We start from the raw sequence: 16797 nt of genomic DNA, 5'->3' as shown, positions 1-16797 counted from the left end.
GACTGATAGGGGGAATGGCAGAGTGTAAGGATGTGTTCATAAGTGTTGTGGGGCTGAGGGTGGGGTGAATGTCAACATTCAATGCCTGAGTGATTTGTTTTTCACACTTAAAATTCACAGCTATGGAGAAAGAACTGCTTGCATATAGTTTAGGAGAAAGTAAATTGAAAGAATGATGCCCTTCTGGAATCACACCTCCTTCAGAAAGCCTTCCCTGATTAGTCTCTCATCTCCACACCCTGTTTCCCCCTCTACTGCCACTTCAGCATCACCTAAACATTTGGGGACCTAAATCCCCTCCCCACCTCATAGTCAGGCATATTGGCTTTATACTCTAATGCTTCCCCCTACCTATAGTTTATTTTTGTGTCTGTCTCCCCTCCACTAGATTGTATACTCCGTGAGTGCAGGCAGCATGTCCATTAACTCTTTTATGTTCTCCCAAGCACTTAGTACAGTGCTCTGCACAGAGTAAGTGCTCCGTGAATACTACCAATTGTACCTACTTAATAGTGCAGGGGTGTTGAACAAGGAGGGTTATGTGTGCTTTTTGATGACAACTGACAAGAAAAACCAGCTTACTGTATTTGGGTGACTCATGAACTCATGAGCAAATGCACAATACTTGCATTGTGTGTGTTGCTGTTTTCCAGGGGATTGAACTTGCCTTTGTATTTGGCTTTCAATGCTCCTACAATCAGTCTTACTTTTTCAGCGTTTATTGTATGCAGGGCACTGTACTAAGTGCTTGGGAAAGTACAACATAACAATCTAACAGACACATTCCCTGCCCACAACAAGGGGGAGATAGACATTAATATAAATAAATACATTACAGATAGGTACAAAAGCCCTGAGTGGCAGGGTGGTGAATAAAAGGAGCAAGTCAGGGTGATGCAGAAGAGAGTGGGAATGGAGAAAATGAGGGCTTAGTCAGAGAAGGCCTATTGAAGATGATGTGTCTTCAAAAAGGGTTTGAAGATGAGGAGTGGAATTGTCTGTCAGATATGAAGAGGGAGGGCATTCCAGGCCAGAGGCAAGATGTGGGTGAGAGGTCAATGGCAAGATAGATGAGAATGAGTTATAGTGAGTAGGTTGGTTTTAGAGAAGCAAAGTGTGTGGGCTGGGTTGCAGTAAGGGAGTAGAGAGGTGAGATAGGAGTGGGTAAGTTTATTGAGTGCTTTAAAGGTGATAATAAGGAGTTTCTGTTTTACGCGGAGGTGGATGGGCAACCACTGAAGGTCCTTGAAGAATGGGGAAACTTGGACCGAATGTTTTTGTAGAAAAATGATCTAGGCAGTATAGTGAAGTTTGGAATGGAGTGGGGAGACAGGAGCCAGGGAGGTCAGTGAGGAGGCTGATACAGTAATCGAGGTGGGATAGGATAAGTAAGTGCTTGGATTAATACGGCAGAGGTTTGGATGGTGAGGAAAGGATGGATTTTAACAATGTTGTGAAGGTCGAACCAACAGGATTTAGTGATAAATTAATTATGTGGCTTGAATGAGAGAGAGGTATTAAGGACAACGCTAGGGTTAATGGCTTTTGAGACAGGAAGAATGGTGGTGCCATTTGCAGTGATGGGAAAGTCAAGGAGAGGACAGGGTTTGGGTAAGAAGATAAGGAGTTCTGTTTTGGACATGTTAATAGTAATAATAATAATGGCACTTATTAAGCGCTTACTATGTGCAAAGCACTGTTCTAAGCACTGGGGAGGTTACAAGGTGAACAGGTTGTCCCACACGGGGCTCACAGTCTTAATCCCCATTTTACAGATGAGGTAACCGAGGCACAGAGAAGTTAAGTGACTTGCCCAAAGTCACACAGCTGACAAGTGGCGGAGCCGGGATTTGAATCTATGACCTCTGACTCCAAAGCCCGTGCTCTTTCCATTGAGCCACGCTGCTTCTCTTAAGTTTGAGGTGATTGCAGGACATCCAAGTAGGGATGTCTTGAAAGCAGGAGAAAATGTGAGGCTGCAGAGAGAGAAAGAGATCAGGGCTGAAGATGTAGATTTAGGAATCTTAGTTGGAGTCATGGAAGCGAATGAGTTCTCCAAGGGAGTGGGTGTGGATGGAGACTAGAAGGGGAGACAGAACTGAACCTTGAGGGACCCTCCACAGTTAGGGGGTGGGAGACAGAGGAGGAGCCCACGAATGTCCCAAGGCATCAAAGCAGCATGCATGATTCCATAACTTTATCCCTGAATGGGAGCACAAAGGGAGTTGATAGAAGGGGCTGGGATGCATCTCTGTGTTTCCCACTGATAAACTGGTTTGTAAATACTGATTTGTTAATTTCCCCAAAAGAAAGCAGTTGGAAGTAGTGGAAAGAGCATAGGTCTGGGAATCAGAGGATCTAGGTTCCAATCCTGTCTGTGTCACTTGCCTGCTTTGTGACCTTAGATAAGTCACTTAACAGCTCTCTGCCTCAGTTTCCTCATCTGTAAAATGGCAATTAAATCCCAGTTCTCCCTCCCTATAAGTGTGTGAACCCCAATTTGGGTCAGGGAGCATTTTCAATCCTATCTTATATATAAAATTACTGTCATTATAAAATGACTTCAGGTTAAGAAGAAAAAGTATACATCATATATTCAAATTTTTCATTTAACATACCTTGTACCAATCAAACTGATTTCCTTGAACTGCAAAAATGACATTGATGTTATTATCTATTAATTTTTCAGCAAGTTGCCCTAGGGACGGGTGTTCCTGTAAAACAAACCAAAATGAAGCAAAGGAAGGACTTGAATTTAATAGATTAATTACATGTTTAACACTTTTTCCTGAAAAAAAGGACAATTCACTCTATGGTAATTTACATTAAAATTATTTTAATGTTATTCTAGATATTTAAACTACCTCCTTTTTAAAAAAAGTAACTTTATTGATTTAGTTTCTGCCTTGTGTGAATGCCACAGAGACAATCTCTCAAGCGCAAAGCCCAAGACGGTAAGAACAATTCTAGCTCACTAAGTTTTGGGAGTGCCACCTAGCACACTATTTCATATAAAGGAGTCCAAGCAATTGCTGTTATGGGTTGCTAATTTTTAATCAGTCACTCACTACATCGATCAGTACTGCTTAGTGGGTGCCTATCATGTCCATAACATTGTGTATTAAGAGCTTAGAAAAACCCAAAAGGGATATCAATCAATCCTATTTACTAAACGCCTACTGAGTGCCGAGCACTGGACTGTGCACTTAGGAGAGTATAATAGAGTTAATCAAATGCATTTATTGAGCACCTACTGGTTGAGGAGCAAGCACTTGGAAGAGTACAATCGAGTTAATCAATGGTATTTATTAACATCTATTGGATATGCTAGACTGTGAGCCCACTCTTCTAGACTGTGAGCCCACTGTTGGGTAGGGACCATCTCTATATGTTGCCAAATTGTACTTCCCAAGCGCTTAGTGCAGTGCTCTGCACACAGTAAGCTCTCAATAAATACGATTGAATGAATGAATGAATGAATGAATATGCAGCACTGTATTAAGTGTTTGGGAGAGTACAATTAGTGATAGCAAATATGATCCCTGCTCGCAAGGAGCTTACAGTATTGTTAGAAGAGCGACACTAAATAAATTACGTGCCGGAGGAAGCAATAGAATATAAAGATATGTACAAAAGATGACATGACAGCTCTCTTGCTCCTATCTTACCTTGCTGATCTCTTAATAATAATAAATAATGATGGTATTTGTTAGGTACTTACTATGTGCCAAGCACTGGGGTAGATACAAGGTAATCAGATTGGACATAGTCTCTGTCCCGTGTGGGGCTCACAGTCTTGATCCCCATTTTAAAAATGAGGTAACTGAGGCACAGAGGAGTTAAGTAACTTGCCTGCAGACACACAGGAGACAAGCGACAGAGCTGGGATTAGAACCCACATCCTCTGACTCAGAAGCCTGTGCTCTTGCCATTATGCCAGGCTGCAATTCAAGCTACACCCTGTCTTCCTCTAGCAGCACCAAACTACTCTCTGTACCTCAGTGTTGTCTATCTCACTGCCGACCCCTTACCCATGTTCTCCTTGGGCCTGGAGTTCCTTCCCTTTTCACATCCTACATTCCACCACTCTCTCCACCTTCAAAACCCTCCTAAATCATATCTCCTCCAAGAGGCCTTCCCTGAATAAGCCCTCATTTTCCTTACCCCCCCACTCTCTACAGCGCCTATGTACTTGTACTTGATGGCATGAAATAGGACAGTCCAGGGGAAAGAGCACAGCCTGAGAGTCAGAAAACCTGAGTTCTTTCTGCCTCAATTCTCTCATCTGCAAAATGGGGATTCAATACCTATTCTCCGTTTTACTTAGCCTGTGAGCCCCATGTAGAATCTGATTTTTTCGGATCTACCCCAGTGCTTAGTACAGTGCTTGGCACGTAGTAAGTGGTTAATAAATACCACAATTATTATTATTGCACCTTAACAACTTTGATGCTTACCCCAGTTCCACAGTGCAAATCTACCCTCTACTATTTTCCCTATCTGTAATTTATTTTCATGTTGGACTCCCCCCGCAGACTGCAAACTCCTGTGGGCAGTGGAATCTCATCTACCAACTCTATCATATCATACTTTTCCAAGGGTTTAGGGGAGATGTACCTGAGTCAATGTTCAAGTGATAGTACATGTATGGTATGTGGCAGAATATTGCAGGAAATTATTTGTACACAAGTGCTTAGGTGGCACAGAAGAGTGGAATTAGCTGTTGAGGCACTTAGGCAGCTGACAGTTAATCTGATAAATGCAGTAATTTTATCAGAGAAGACCTGGACAAGCTGCTGCATTTGGAGTTTTCCTCTCTTCTTGAACCTGGGCCTTAGGACAGAAGTATGGACTCCTCCAAGGGTACTAATGGGATTTATTAAGCATTTTTTGTGGACAGAGCACTGTAGACAGATCCCTAAGGCACAAGCAAACAGTACTTCCCATGTTCCCATTTTTCCAGTTACTTCTGTGATGTTATTTGAGGCCCTACTGAGAGCTAGCAATGTTCTACACACAATCAATAAATACCACTGATCAATCAATCCATGCCCTCAAGGACCTGAAACTTTAGAAGGAGAGCCAGACAGTGAAATAATTTACAGATTGGCAGAAGAAGGAAAAGGGGACACATACATGAGTTGATGTTCAAGTGATAGGACACATATGGTATGTGGCACAATATTGCAGGAGGTTATGTGTACACAAGTGCTTAGGTGACACAGAAGAGTGGGCTGTTGGGGCACTTAGGCAACTGACAGTTAATCTGATAATCCCAATAATTTTACCAGAGAAGTTTCAGATGTGACTCAGCTCAACAATGCTTCATAGTTATTGTGGTCTCAATTTGAGGGTTCTAGTGCCTAAAAAGCCTTCAGGTTTTCTTCAAATCAATCAATCAATCAATTGTATTTATTGAGCACTTACTTTGTGCAGAGCACTGTACTAAGCGCTTGGGAAGTACAAGTTGGCAACATATAGAGACAGTCCCTACTCAACAGTGGGCTCACAGTCTAAAAGGGGGAGACAGAGAACAAAATCAAACATACTAACAAAATAAAATAAATAGAATAGATATGTACAAGTAAAATAAATACAGTAATAAATATGTACAAACATATATACATATATACAGGTGCTGTGGGGAAGGGAAGGAGGTAAGATGGGGGATGGAGAGGGGGAGAGGAAGGAAGGGGCTCCGTCTGGGAAGGCCTCCTGGAGGAGGTGAGCTCTCAGTAGGGCCTCAAATAACATCATAGAAGTAACTGGGAAAATGGGAACATGGGAAGTACTGTTTGCTTGTGCCTTAGGGATCTGTCTACAGTGCTCTGTCCACAAAAAATGCTTAATAAATCCCATTAGTACCCTTGGAGGAGTCCATACTTCTGTCCTAAGGCCCAGGTTCAAGAAGAGAGGAAGAAAACTCCAAATGCAGCAGCTTGTCCAGGTCTTCTCTGATAAAATTACTGCATTTATCAGATTAACTGTCAGCTGCCTAAGTGCCTCAACAGCTAATTCCACTCTTCTGTGCCACCTAAGCACTTGTGTACAAATAATTTCCTGCAATATTCTGCCACATACCATACATGTACTATCACTTGAACATTGACTCAGGTACATCTCCCCTCCTTTTCATTTTGGCTTGGGGTTCTGTAGGTACAGTGCCTGGAAATCTGTGTGGCAGTAGTATTTACTTCTCTGCTTGGTATATTTTTTTAAAAGTAATGATTTACTTGTAGTATTTGTTAAATGCTTACTATGTGTCATGCACTGTACTAAGTACATGGGACTCACAGTCTGAGTAAGAGAGAATACAGGTATTGAATCCCCATTTTCTCAGATGAGGAAATTGAGGCACAGAGAAGTTAAGTGACTCACCCAAGGTCACACAACTAGTAAGTGGTGGAGCCAGGATTAGAACTCAGGTTCTCTGACACCCAGGCTTCATTAGGCCCCACTGCTGCTAAGCAGTAAGAATCCTGCTTTGGTTCTATTTGTGTGTCATTGTGTCTGGAGTGCAAGTCTAAAAATATTTCCAGAGCATTTTGCTTCCAACTTAAATCCCTCTTCCTCCAATATGGCTGGTTTTTTTCTGGTAACGCAAACCCACTAATGGTCCCTCTGGAACGTCTGGGAAGAAAACTGGATTTACTTATGTTCACGTTTTGTTAGAGAGGAAATTAAGTGCTTCGGAAATATGTGTTTTCCCTTTGGGGGCACAAAGAGGAGACGAGCTCCACAGGCCCAGGACCTTTTTTGACATTGAAGGTCCCAGAGAAATTTGTGAAATTTGCATTTGTTTTTCTTTAAAATACGTTGTTATCCATTTAAATATAAGCTCCTTGTTTCACAGGAAGCATCATGACCTAGTGAAAAGATCACGGGCCTAGAAGTCTGAGGACCTAGGTGTTAATCCTGACTCTTCCTCTTGCCCACTGTATGACCTTGGTCAAGTAGCTTAAGTTTTCTGTGCCTCAGTTTTCTCATTTGTAAAATGGGGATTCAATGTCTGTTCTCCCAACTACTTGGACAATGAGACCTGTATTTAACCTAATTATTCTGTACCTATTCCAGTGCTTGGCACATATAACGAATACCACTATTATTATTGATTCTGTCCCCTGTAAAAGGCCCCCTGTTATGAAGCTAATAATGATGATAATAATAATAATAACAAAAATAATAATGGTATTTGTTGAGCAATCACTATTTGCCAAGCACTGTACTAAGAACTGGGGTGGATACAAGATAATCAGGTCCCATATGGGGCTCACAGGCTAGAGAGGAAGGGAAACAGGCATTGAATCCCCATTTTGCAGATGAGAGAACTGAGTCACAGAGGTTGCCCCAGGTCATACAGCAGGTGCTGCAGAATTAGAATTCAGGTCCTCTAACTTCCAGGTCTATATTCTGATGCTAAAGGCTAAGTGCGAAGATCTTGAGAGACTCTGCATGGTGCCGAACAAGCAAAATGGCCCAATAATAATAAAAATAATGAATAATTATGGTATTTGTTAAGCGCTTACTATGTGCAAGGTAATCAGGTTGTCCCACGTGGGACTCACAGTCTCAGTCCCCATTTTGCACATGAGCTAACTGAGGCCCAGAGAAGTGAAGTGACTTGCCCAAAGTCACACAGCAGACAAGTGGCGGAGTGACAAGTGGCCCCCAGGCCCTTGCTCTATCTACTATGCTCCCTTATGCCATGAGAAATAAGGTTGATACCACATAAGTTCCTTTCACTAAGCAACTCCAATTTCATAGCTTATTTGTGGTCCTAGAACACAGTCAGACCACCAACATCGAAGCACACCTCATCCCATTCTACTTTTACCTGGATAGGATACTCAAACAATCACTTTATGTGAGGTGAAAGGAGGGACACTGGAAATGGGATGGATAAAAGAAAAGCTTCAAAGATCCTGTGAAGATCTTGTTTGAGGTGCCCTAGAAGCAGACAGTTGGGAGACAGAAGCAGAAGACAGATCATTTAAGCATACAGCAAAAAGAAATGGGATGACTGCCTGGACACACAGGCTTTGGGGTGGACACCAAGGAGTTGGTAGATATGTTCCCTGCTGACAGTGATTTTGCAGTCTAGATGGGGAGGCAGACGTTAATATAAATAAATGACAGATATGTATGGAAGTGTTGTAGGGCTGAGGGAGGTAAGAATAAAAGGCGCAAACCCAACTGCAAGAGTAGCATAGAAGGTGGTGGAAGAAAAGGAAATGATGGATTACTTAGAGAAGGCTTCATGGCGGAGATGTGATTTTAATAAGGTTTTGAAGGAGTGGAGAGTGATTATCTGTCAGATATGAAGTGGGAGGGCATTCCAGTACTCTCTCTCAAGTGCTTAGTACATTGCACTGCACACAGTAAGTGCTTAATAAATAAGATTGATTGTGAGTCATGCATCAATCTTCTTAACAACGCTTAAGCAATGAATGGTGTCATCTTCAAATGAGACAAACTATACACTCTGTAGCTGTACACATATGTATGTATACCCAAATTTGGGAGCACTTTTCTGTTGCTTGAACAGGAGAATTAACACTAATCATGAGTGTAAACATTATTTACCCTTGCACAGGAGGTAAAGCCCTAGTCTCCTTTCAAGCATGAGGAACAGCAGGACCTAGTGGAAAGAGAATGGGCCTGGGCGTCAGAGGACCTAGGTTCTAATTCTGCCTCTGTCAATGGCCTGCTCTGTGACCTTGGGCAAGTCACTTAATTTACCTGTGCCTCAGTTTCCTCAACTGTAAAATGGGGATTCAATATCTGTTCTCCCTGCTACTTGGACTGGGAGCCCCATGCAGGACAGGGACTGCGACTAACCTGCTTATCTTGTATCTAGCCCTGCACATTGAACAATGCTTGACACATACTAAGTGCTAAACAAATAAAATAATAACAACAATAATAATAATAGCAATAACAATAATCTCAGCATGAATATAAACTCCATCTGCATTATTTGTTTTAATTTTCACCATGTCTCTATTGCAGGAGACCTGTTGATGAAATGAAAAAAATTTTGCTCAGTACCATGTGATTCAAGTCCAAGCTTCCCTCAGTCTTTTCCTCTCCTTCTCCCATCACATACCAGTTCCATTTTCTTTATGGCCAAATTTTACCAGACTGTGAGCCCACTGTTGGGTAGGGACTGTCTCTATATGTTGCCAACTTGTACTTCCCAAGTGCTTATTACAGTGCTCTGCACACAGTAAGAGCTCAATAAATACAACTGAATGAATGAATGAATGGATTTTGGTTAATGCTAATTTGTTTTGGCAATTGCACACGGTCAAAGGCTTAAATACATTAGTTTCACTTTTGCCCTAACCATGGTTGTGTCTATCTACTTCAAACAGGTATTTACAAACCCTTAAAACTGAGTTCTTTTTTTGAGCAGAACAACTTGTTTTTTAAAAACTAGGCTACCAAGTTATGTAAAGACCCATCGGTCTTCAGTTTAGACACATTTTTGCAGGAATAAAGTCTTTTAAGTGGTTTAAATGCCTTTTGCAAAAAGAAGCTTAGAAAGTATTACCAGACTTAAGAGTTTACTTGCCGAGATCAATCCTGGAGCTAAATTTAAGGCCAAAGTTATATCCTTCTGAAACCCAAGATTGAAATGACAATATTAATCTATATTTAACTATTATAGCAACAGTGGGGATTGCTCTAACACCAGAAAGAACATTATACAGTCCTGGCCTCTGTGACTTCTGCCAGGAGTGATTTGATTTGTGACTGCATTTTACAGCTCCACAGTGACCTCCGTTGCTTTATAAATGTCTCATTGGCTTCAGCCATTATCTTATTTTACAGAGAAAATGGAGGAGAACTGTAACTGTGTCCTTGATTGCCCTGACATAGAAATTTAAGAGTGGATGTAGCCATTGTCTAAACACACACCTATGAAAACACTGAGTTTTTCATTTTTGTAGGTGAAACTACTGACAATAAGAGGTTGGGAAGCAGCGTGGTCTAGGGAAAGATCATGGGATTGGGAGGCAGAGGACCTGAATTCTAATCCTGACTCTGCCGCGTGTCTGCTGGGTGACCTTGGGCAAGTCACTTCACTTCTCTGTACCTCAGCTACTTCACCTGTAAAATGGGGATTAAGACTGTGAGCCCCATGTGGGACATGGACTGTGTCCAATCTGATTAGCTTGGATCTACATTAGCACTCAGTACACTGCCTGGAACATAGTAAGTGCTTAACAAATGCCATAAACACAGTGAAATCCTGCCTATGTGCATGAGAAGCAGCATGGCGTAGTGGATAGAGCACGGGCCTATCCAACTCAGTTTGCTTTTATCTACTCCTGCACTTAGTACAGTGCCTGTCACATAGTAAACGCTAAACAAATACCATCATCATCATTATTATTATGAGTGTGGCCAAAAAGACTGATGGGGGAATGAGCCTTCCTCTCATGTTTTTGGCCTATTCAGGTACTGTCCATTTTTCTACTACTCTGTAATTTCCTTGAGGGCAAGGATCCTGTCTACCAGTCAAGCCATCAATCAATCAGTCATATTTATTGAGCACTTAAGATGTGCAGAGCGCTGTACTAAGCACTTGGGAGAGTACAGTATGACAGAATTAGCTGACATGTTCCCTGCCCATAGCAAGTCTACACGGGGAGACAGACATTAATATGAATTGCAACTCTAATAATATAATACCATATTATTACTATAATAATTATATTATTATTATGGTATTTGTTAAGTGAGCTTAGAACAGTGCTTTGCACATAGTAAGTGCTTAATAAAAGCCATAATTATTATTATTATTACTATGTGTCAGGCACTGTAATAAGTGCTGAGGTGGACAAATCGGGTTGGACACAGTCCCTATCCTATATAGTGCTCACAGTCGCTGTCCCCATTTTCCAGATGAAATAACTGAGACCCAGAGAAGTGAAGTGACTTACCCAAGGTCATGCGGCAGACAAGTGGCAGAGCCAAGATTAGAACCCACGACCCTCTGATTCCCAGGCCCATGCTCTATCCACTATGCCAAGGGCTCAGTACAGTGTTCCGCACAAGGCTTGGGGCGGCTTCTTGTGAGTCCGACCTACACAAAGTGGTCGGGAAGGGCAACCCGTCTCCTCGTTACTTCTTGCTAGGTCAGGCTATTTCCTGCTGTGATCCTGCAACACTTCTCTAGACTGTAAACTCGTTATGGGCAGGGAATGTGTCTGCTCATTGTTGCATTGTTCTTTCCCAAGCGTTTAATACAGGGCTCTGCACACCATAAGCTCTCAATAAATACAATTTATGAGTCCACTCCTGGGTCTCATATTGCACTTCATTCTGTCTTTAAATCGTACGTTCTGTTCTCCTGGTTCCCGTGTGCCCCTTTTAATTTTCTGGACAGCAACTGCTTAGGTGTCCTGTTCTCCACACAAGCCTTCACCAATAGACCCGTCCTGTTATCAGCCATGCTTCAGTGCTCGTTTTGGGCAGTTAATTAAGGAAAAATTAATTAATAGGAAAAGCAGCGTAGCCTTGTGGAAAAAGCCCAGGTCTAGGTCAGAGGACTTGTGTTCATCCCCGCTCTCAGCCCCACAGCACTTATGCACATATCTGTCATTTATAATATCTGTCTCCTCCTCTAGACTATAAGCTCACTCTGGGCAGGAAATATGTCTGTTTATTGTTGTATTGTACTCTTCCAAGTGCTTAATACAGTGGTCCACACACAGTAAGCAGTCAATAAATAAGACTGACTGATGATAATTGACTGACTTGAGTACTAAATTTCAGCTTTGCCATTTACCTGCTGGGTGACCTTGGGTAAGTTACTTAACTTCTCTGTGCCTCAATTCCCTCATCTGCAAAATAGGGATTCAATACCTGTTGTACCTCCTACTTAGACCGCGCTCCTCATGTGGGACCTGATTATCTTGTATCTACCTTGTTGGGTAGGGACCGTCTCTATATGTTGCCAACTTGTACTTCCCAAGCGCTTAGTACAGAGCTCTGCACACAGTAAGTACTCAATAAATACGATCGATTACCTCACCCTGTGTACAGTGCTTGGCACATAATAAGTGCTTAGGAAATAGCAAAATAGCACACTGTTCTAAGCGCTGGGGTAGATTCAAGGTTATTAGATTGGACACAGTCCCTGTCCCTTAAGGGACTCACAGTCTAGGTAGAAGAGAGTAGGAGTTAATCTCCATTTTACAGATGAGGATCCTCAGGCTCAGAAATGTTAAGTGACTTCCCCAAGGCCACACAGCAGGCAAGTGAGAAGCAGCATGGCTCAGTGGAAAGAGCATGGGCTTTGGAGTCAGAAGTCATGGGTTCGAATCCAGGCTCTGCCACATGTCTGCTGTGTGACTTTGGGCAAGTCATTAACTTCTCGGAGCCTCAGTTACCTCATCTGTAAAATGGGGATGAAGACTGTGAGCCCCACATGGGACAACCTGATCACCTTCTATCCCCCCAGCGCATAGAACAGTGCTTTGCACATAGTAAGCGCTTAACAAATGCCATCATTATTATTAAGTGACAGTGCTGGGATTAAAATTCACGTTCTCTGACTCTCAGGCCTGTGCTCCTTCCACTAGGTCACGCTGCTTCTCTATTTTGCTCAAACATTTGACGTTAAGTATGATAGTCAGTGTAAAGTCTATCAACTCATTGCAAAAAAAGTACGATTGGGTAAATCTAGCTGTACTCCATGTTAAAAACAGCAACCTATTTTAGTTAGGCTTTTGATTCTACAAAATCTAACCACACTGTGCCAAGCATTTTCCCCCTTAATTTTTAAACCCATGAAAATTTTAAAGGAAATTTAATCCATATGTTTCTAATCATTTACTCGTAACTCATCATAACATTGTGCCTAAAGAAATATCTAATAGGCAAGTAGTCTTCAGGGCTGTATTTGGTTTTTTAAAATCTTAGAAGCAGAAGCCCTATTAAGCAAGGGCACATATATTCAAATACTAGAAAATTCTACTTTGATGAGATCTTGTAAATGGCCAGGGTTGGGTTTCAAAGCCTGGCCAATGTATTCTCCAAACCCGTGGAAATTTCCCCAGCGAAAGGAGAAGTTTCAAGAGAAAATTCCAAATCCAGTCAAGCAGATTTTCTCTTTCAATACAAATTTATAGCAGATGTTTAATTAAGTCACTGTTGACAACAGTATAGAAGGGATTAATTGTCCTGACTGGAGCCCTTTCTCCTTCCTTCATAAAGCTTCTTGCATTTTATCTTTCTGTCATCCCTTTCACTAGGCCGGCAAAACTACCCCCATCTCAGCGAGCTGTCCAGTTCCAGTGAACTCACTGCTGCTCCAAATGAAACTCCCCCTCTACCTAACCTAATCCAGATTGCTCTCCTGAACTTGGAAAATAATGAACAGAAATAAGAGGCTCTTGGAGGGCAACAGGGAGGAGGCAAGGGAATGCAGTGACAACACATTATTCTTCTTCCCTCACGCTTTCTTGGAGACCTATTCGATGTAAATTTACAAATCAGAAAGGAGCAGGAGGAGGGCACCATGGTTCATCAGAGGCAATTTCTGCCCAAGATGTAGGAGAAGGACTAGAATTAAAGTAATGCAATGGGCTTTGGAGACCAGAGAAAACTGCCAGGAAAGTATCCACTTTCATTCAACTGCATTTTTTGAGAGCTTACTGCGTGCTAAGCACTGTACTAAGCACTGGGGAAAAGGAGTCAAGTTGCCATCGTAACAAAGGCCACCTTTTTAATAATAATTATGGTATTTGTTAAGTGCTTACTATGTGCCAGGAACTGTTCTAAGCACTGGGATAGATACAAGGTAATCAGGTTGTCTCACCTGGGGCTCACAATCTTAATCCCCATTTTACAGATGAGGTAACTGAGGCACAGAGAAGTTAAGTGGCTTACCCAAGGTCACTCAGCAGAGGAGTGACAGAGCTGGGATTAGAACCCATGTCCTCTGACTCCCAAGCCCGGGCTCTCTCCACTAAGCCATTTTTTCCCAGAAGATTTTGAATGATGAATATATGATTGTTAATTAATATTGGATTCTGAAATTAATCAATAAAAATACAAAGCATCTCAAAAAAGGATGAACCCAGGTTCACCCTTAGGGTTATTTTATGGTGTTGTAAAATTCATTTTTTCAATTGTTACTGGTGACTGGGATCTGCTTGGTTACTGCATTTTAAACATGTACAAATAGTGGTTTCTTATTTGTAAATTATGATGTATATAATAGAGATCTCCCATTTTTTAACTTATGGTAGCCAAATCCTCTGGTTTATTTCTTCCTACATAGCAAAGCAGACATCCAGAAAACTGGCATGGTATTAAGTGGCCTGGGATTCCACTTAACACCACTCATTCCCTCCTCCAGAGTCAGAGAACTCCGTCCGTGTATTCAGCAGAAAAATCTGGCATATGGAGTTAAGAAAAAGCCTTTTATATCATCCAAGCCATTATCTGAATATTTAATTAATATAAAAAAGAGGACTACATATGAACTGATACTTAATTTAATATTATTATAATCCAGCAAGACAACAACAAGCTAATGAAGTGGTCAATTCATTTTAGGCCTTATTACATCTCTCAAGAGATACCCATTGCTGATCCGCAGAGAGAGATTTTAGCTCAGTTCTGGCCTGGGTATCAGGAGACCTGACTTCTAATCCCGGCTCTATAACTTTCATTCATTCAATCATATTTATTTAGTGCTTACTGTGTGCAGAGCACTGTACTAAATGCTTGGGAGAGTAAAACATGACAATAAACAGACACAATCCCTGCCCACAACATGCTAATAGTCTTGGGGGAATAATTGTGGTATTTGTTAAGCACTTACTATGTGCCAGGCACTGTACTATATACCGGGGTGGATACAAGCAAATCAGGTTGGACGCAGTCCCTGTCCCATGTGGGGCTCACATTCTCAATCCCCATTTTACAGATGAGGTACCTGAGGCACAGAGAAGTGAAGCGACTTGTCCAGGGTCACACAGCAACAAGTGGTGGAGCTGGGATTAGCTGCTGTGTGACCATGGGCAAGTCACTTCACTTCTCTGTGCCTCAGTTTCTTCATCTGTACAAAGGGGATTAGATACCTAATATCCCTCTCCCTTAGATGTGAGTCCCATGTGGGTCAGGGACTGTGTCTGATGTGCCCATGATGTATCTACCCAAGGTTATTACAATGCTTGGCATATAGTAAGCACTTAAATACCACAATTATGGTTGTTATTAGCTCAGAACACATATAGGGCTGTATCCATAGTGTTATAGCCATAGGCCCCAGTGTTAGGCTGCAGTCCGTTCCTTCCAAGCCAAGCTGAGAAGCAGTATGGCTTAGGGGACAGATCACGGTCCTGGAAGTCAGAAGGACATGGGTTCTAATCCCGGCTCTGCCTCTTGGCTGCTGTGTGACCTTGGGCAAGTTACTAAACTTCTCTGTGCTTTAGTTCCCTTGTCTGTAAAATGGGGATTTATACTGTGAGCCCCATGAGGGATGGGGACGGTGTCCAACTGATTAACTCGTAACTACTCCAGCACTTATAACCGTGCTTCGCATATAGTAAGTGCTTTAACAAGCACCATAATTGTCATTATTATTATTATCCTTCTACCCTGAAACTCCCCCTCTTCTTCCCTGTTTCCCAAGCCCCTCCCCTACAATTCCCCTCACTGAAGAGCAGTGATGGAGGCAGCCCCACCAGGTTCTTCAAAGTCCAGTCCATTCCGGGAACGCATCTGACATGCCTGCCCCACAGAACCCAGCCAAAAGTAGGCTGAGCCGTGGGCCTCTGAGGCAGGATGAGAAGCAACAATGTTAAAAAGACTGGGCTGACCTTGCTACCCTGCTGGGAAACAAGGGGGCAGTTCACATTTGAAAAACTGAAAGAAGAGCCTAGAAGTTGAAACTCTGTCCATCTCTATCTGATGTAATAGCTTGGTAGCACAGTAAGTATTAAAGGTATATACATATCTGTATATATGTATATATGGTTGTACATATTTATTACTCTATTTATTTATTTATTTTACTTGTACATATCTATCCTATTTATTTTATTTTGTTGGTATGTTTGGTTTTGTTCTCTGTCTCCCCCTTTTAGACTGTGAGCCCACTGTTGGGTAGGGACTGTCTCTATGTGTTGCCAATTTGTACTTCCCAAGCGCTTAGTACAGTGCTCTGCACATAGTAAGTGCTCAATAAATACGATTGATGATGATGATGATAATAATGATGATAAAGGGGAGAATAAAATGACTGTCTGGCCATAGGCAGGCTGGCTTTTTCGTTTGTATCCACTAGAATGCTAGCGAAGTCCTGATGAGTGTGGAAAGCTTGAAAGGCCTCCAGTATAAGTGCTATGGTTGAACTAAAGTCATGTAAAATAATAATAATTGTGGTATATGTTAAGCACTTACGCACTATACTAAGCGTTGGGGTGGATACAAGCCTGTTGTGGGCAGGAATTGTCTCTCTTTATTGTCATATTGTACTTTCCAAGTGCTTAGTACAGTGCTCTGCACACAGTAAGCGCTCAATAAATATGATTGAATGAATGAATGAAGAAATGAATGAATGAAGCAAATTGGGTTGGACACAGTCCCTGTCCCACATGGGGCTCACAGTCTTCATCCCCATTTTACAGATTCATTCATTCATTCAATCGTACAGACGAGGTAACTGAGACCCTGAGAAGTGAAGCGACTTGCCCAAAGCCACCCAACAGACAAGTGGCAGAGCCAGGACTAGGACCCATGACCTTCTAACTCTCAGATCCATGCTCTTAACAC

The 16797-nt window shown here is 42.0% G+C and overlaps 1 protein-coding gene across 2 annotated transcripts in view; it reads right to left on the bottom strand.

Annotated features, from left to right (window-relative positions):
• The window catches only part of ITGB8 (integrin subunit beta 8), an 84291-nt gene that overhangs the window by 25897 nt on the left and 41597 nt on the right, over positions 1-16797 (bottom strand). For both annotated transcript variants that reach the window (XM_038770129.1, XM_038770131.1), the window contains exon 7: positions 2619-2714. In XM_038770129.1, coding sequence (XP_038626057.1) covers positions 2619-2714 — 96 coding nt within the window. The remainder of the gene's footprint in view (positions 1-2618; positions 2715-16797) is intronic.

Source organism: Tachyglossus aculeatus, chromosome 2 (assembly GCF_015852505.1).
Source record: "Tachyglossus aculeatus isolate mTacAcu1 chromosome 2, mTacAcu1.pri, whole genome shotgun sequence".
Taxonomy (NCBI): domain Eukaryota; kingdom Metazoa; phylum Chordata; class Mammalia; order Monotremata; family Tachyglossidae; genus Tachyglossus; species Tachyglossus aculeatus.
This window is presented reverse-complemented; position numbering and strand designations above follow the sequence as displayed.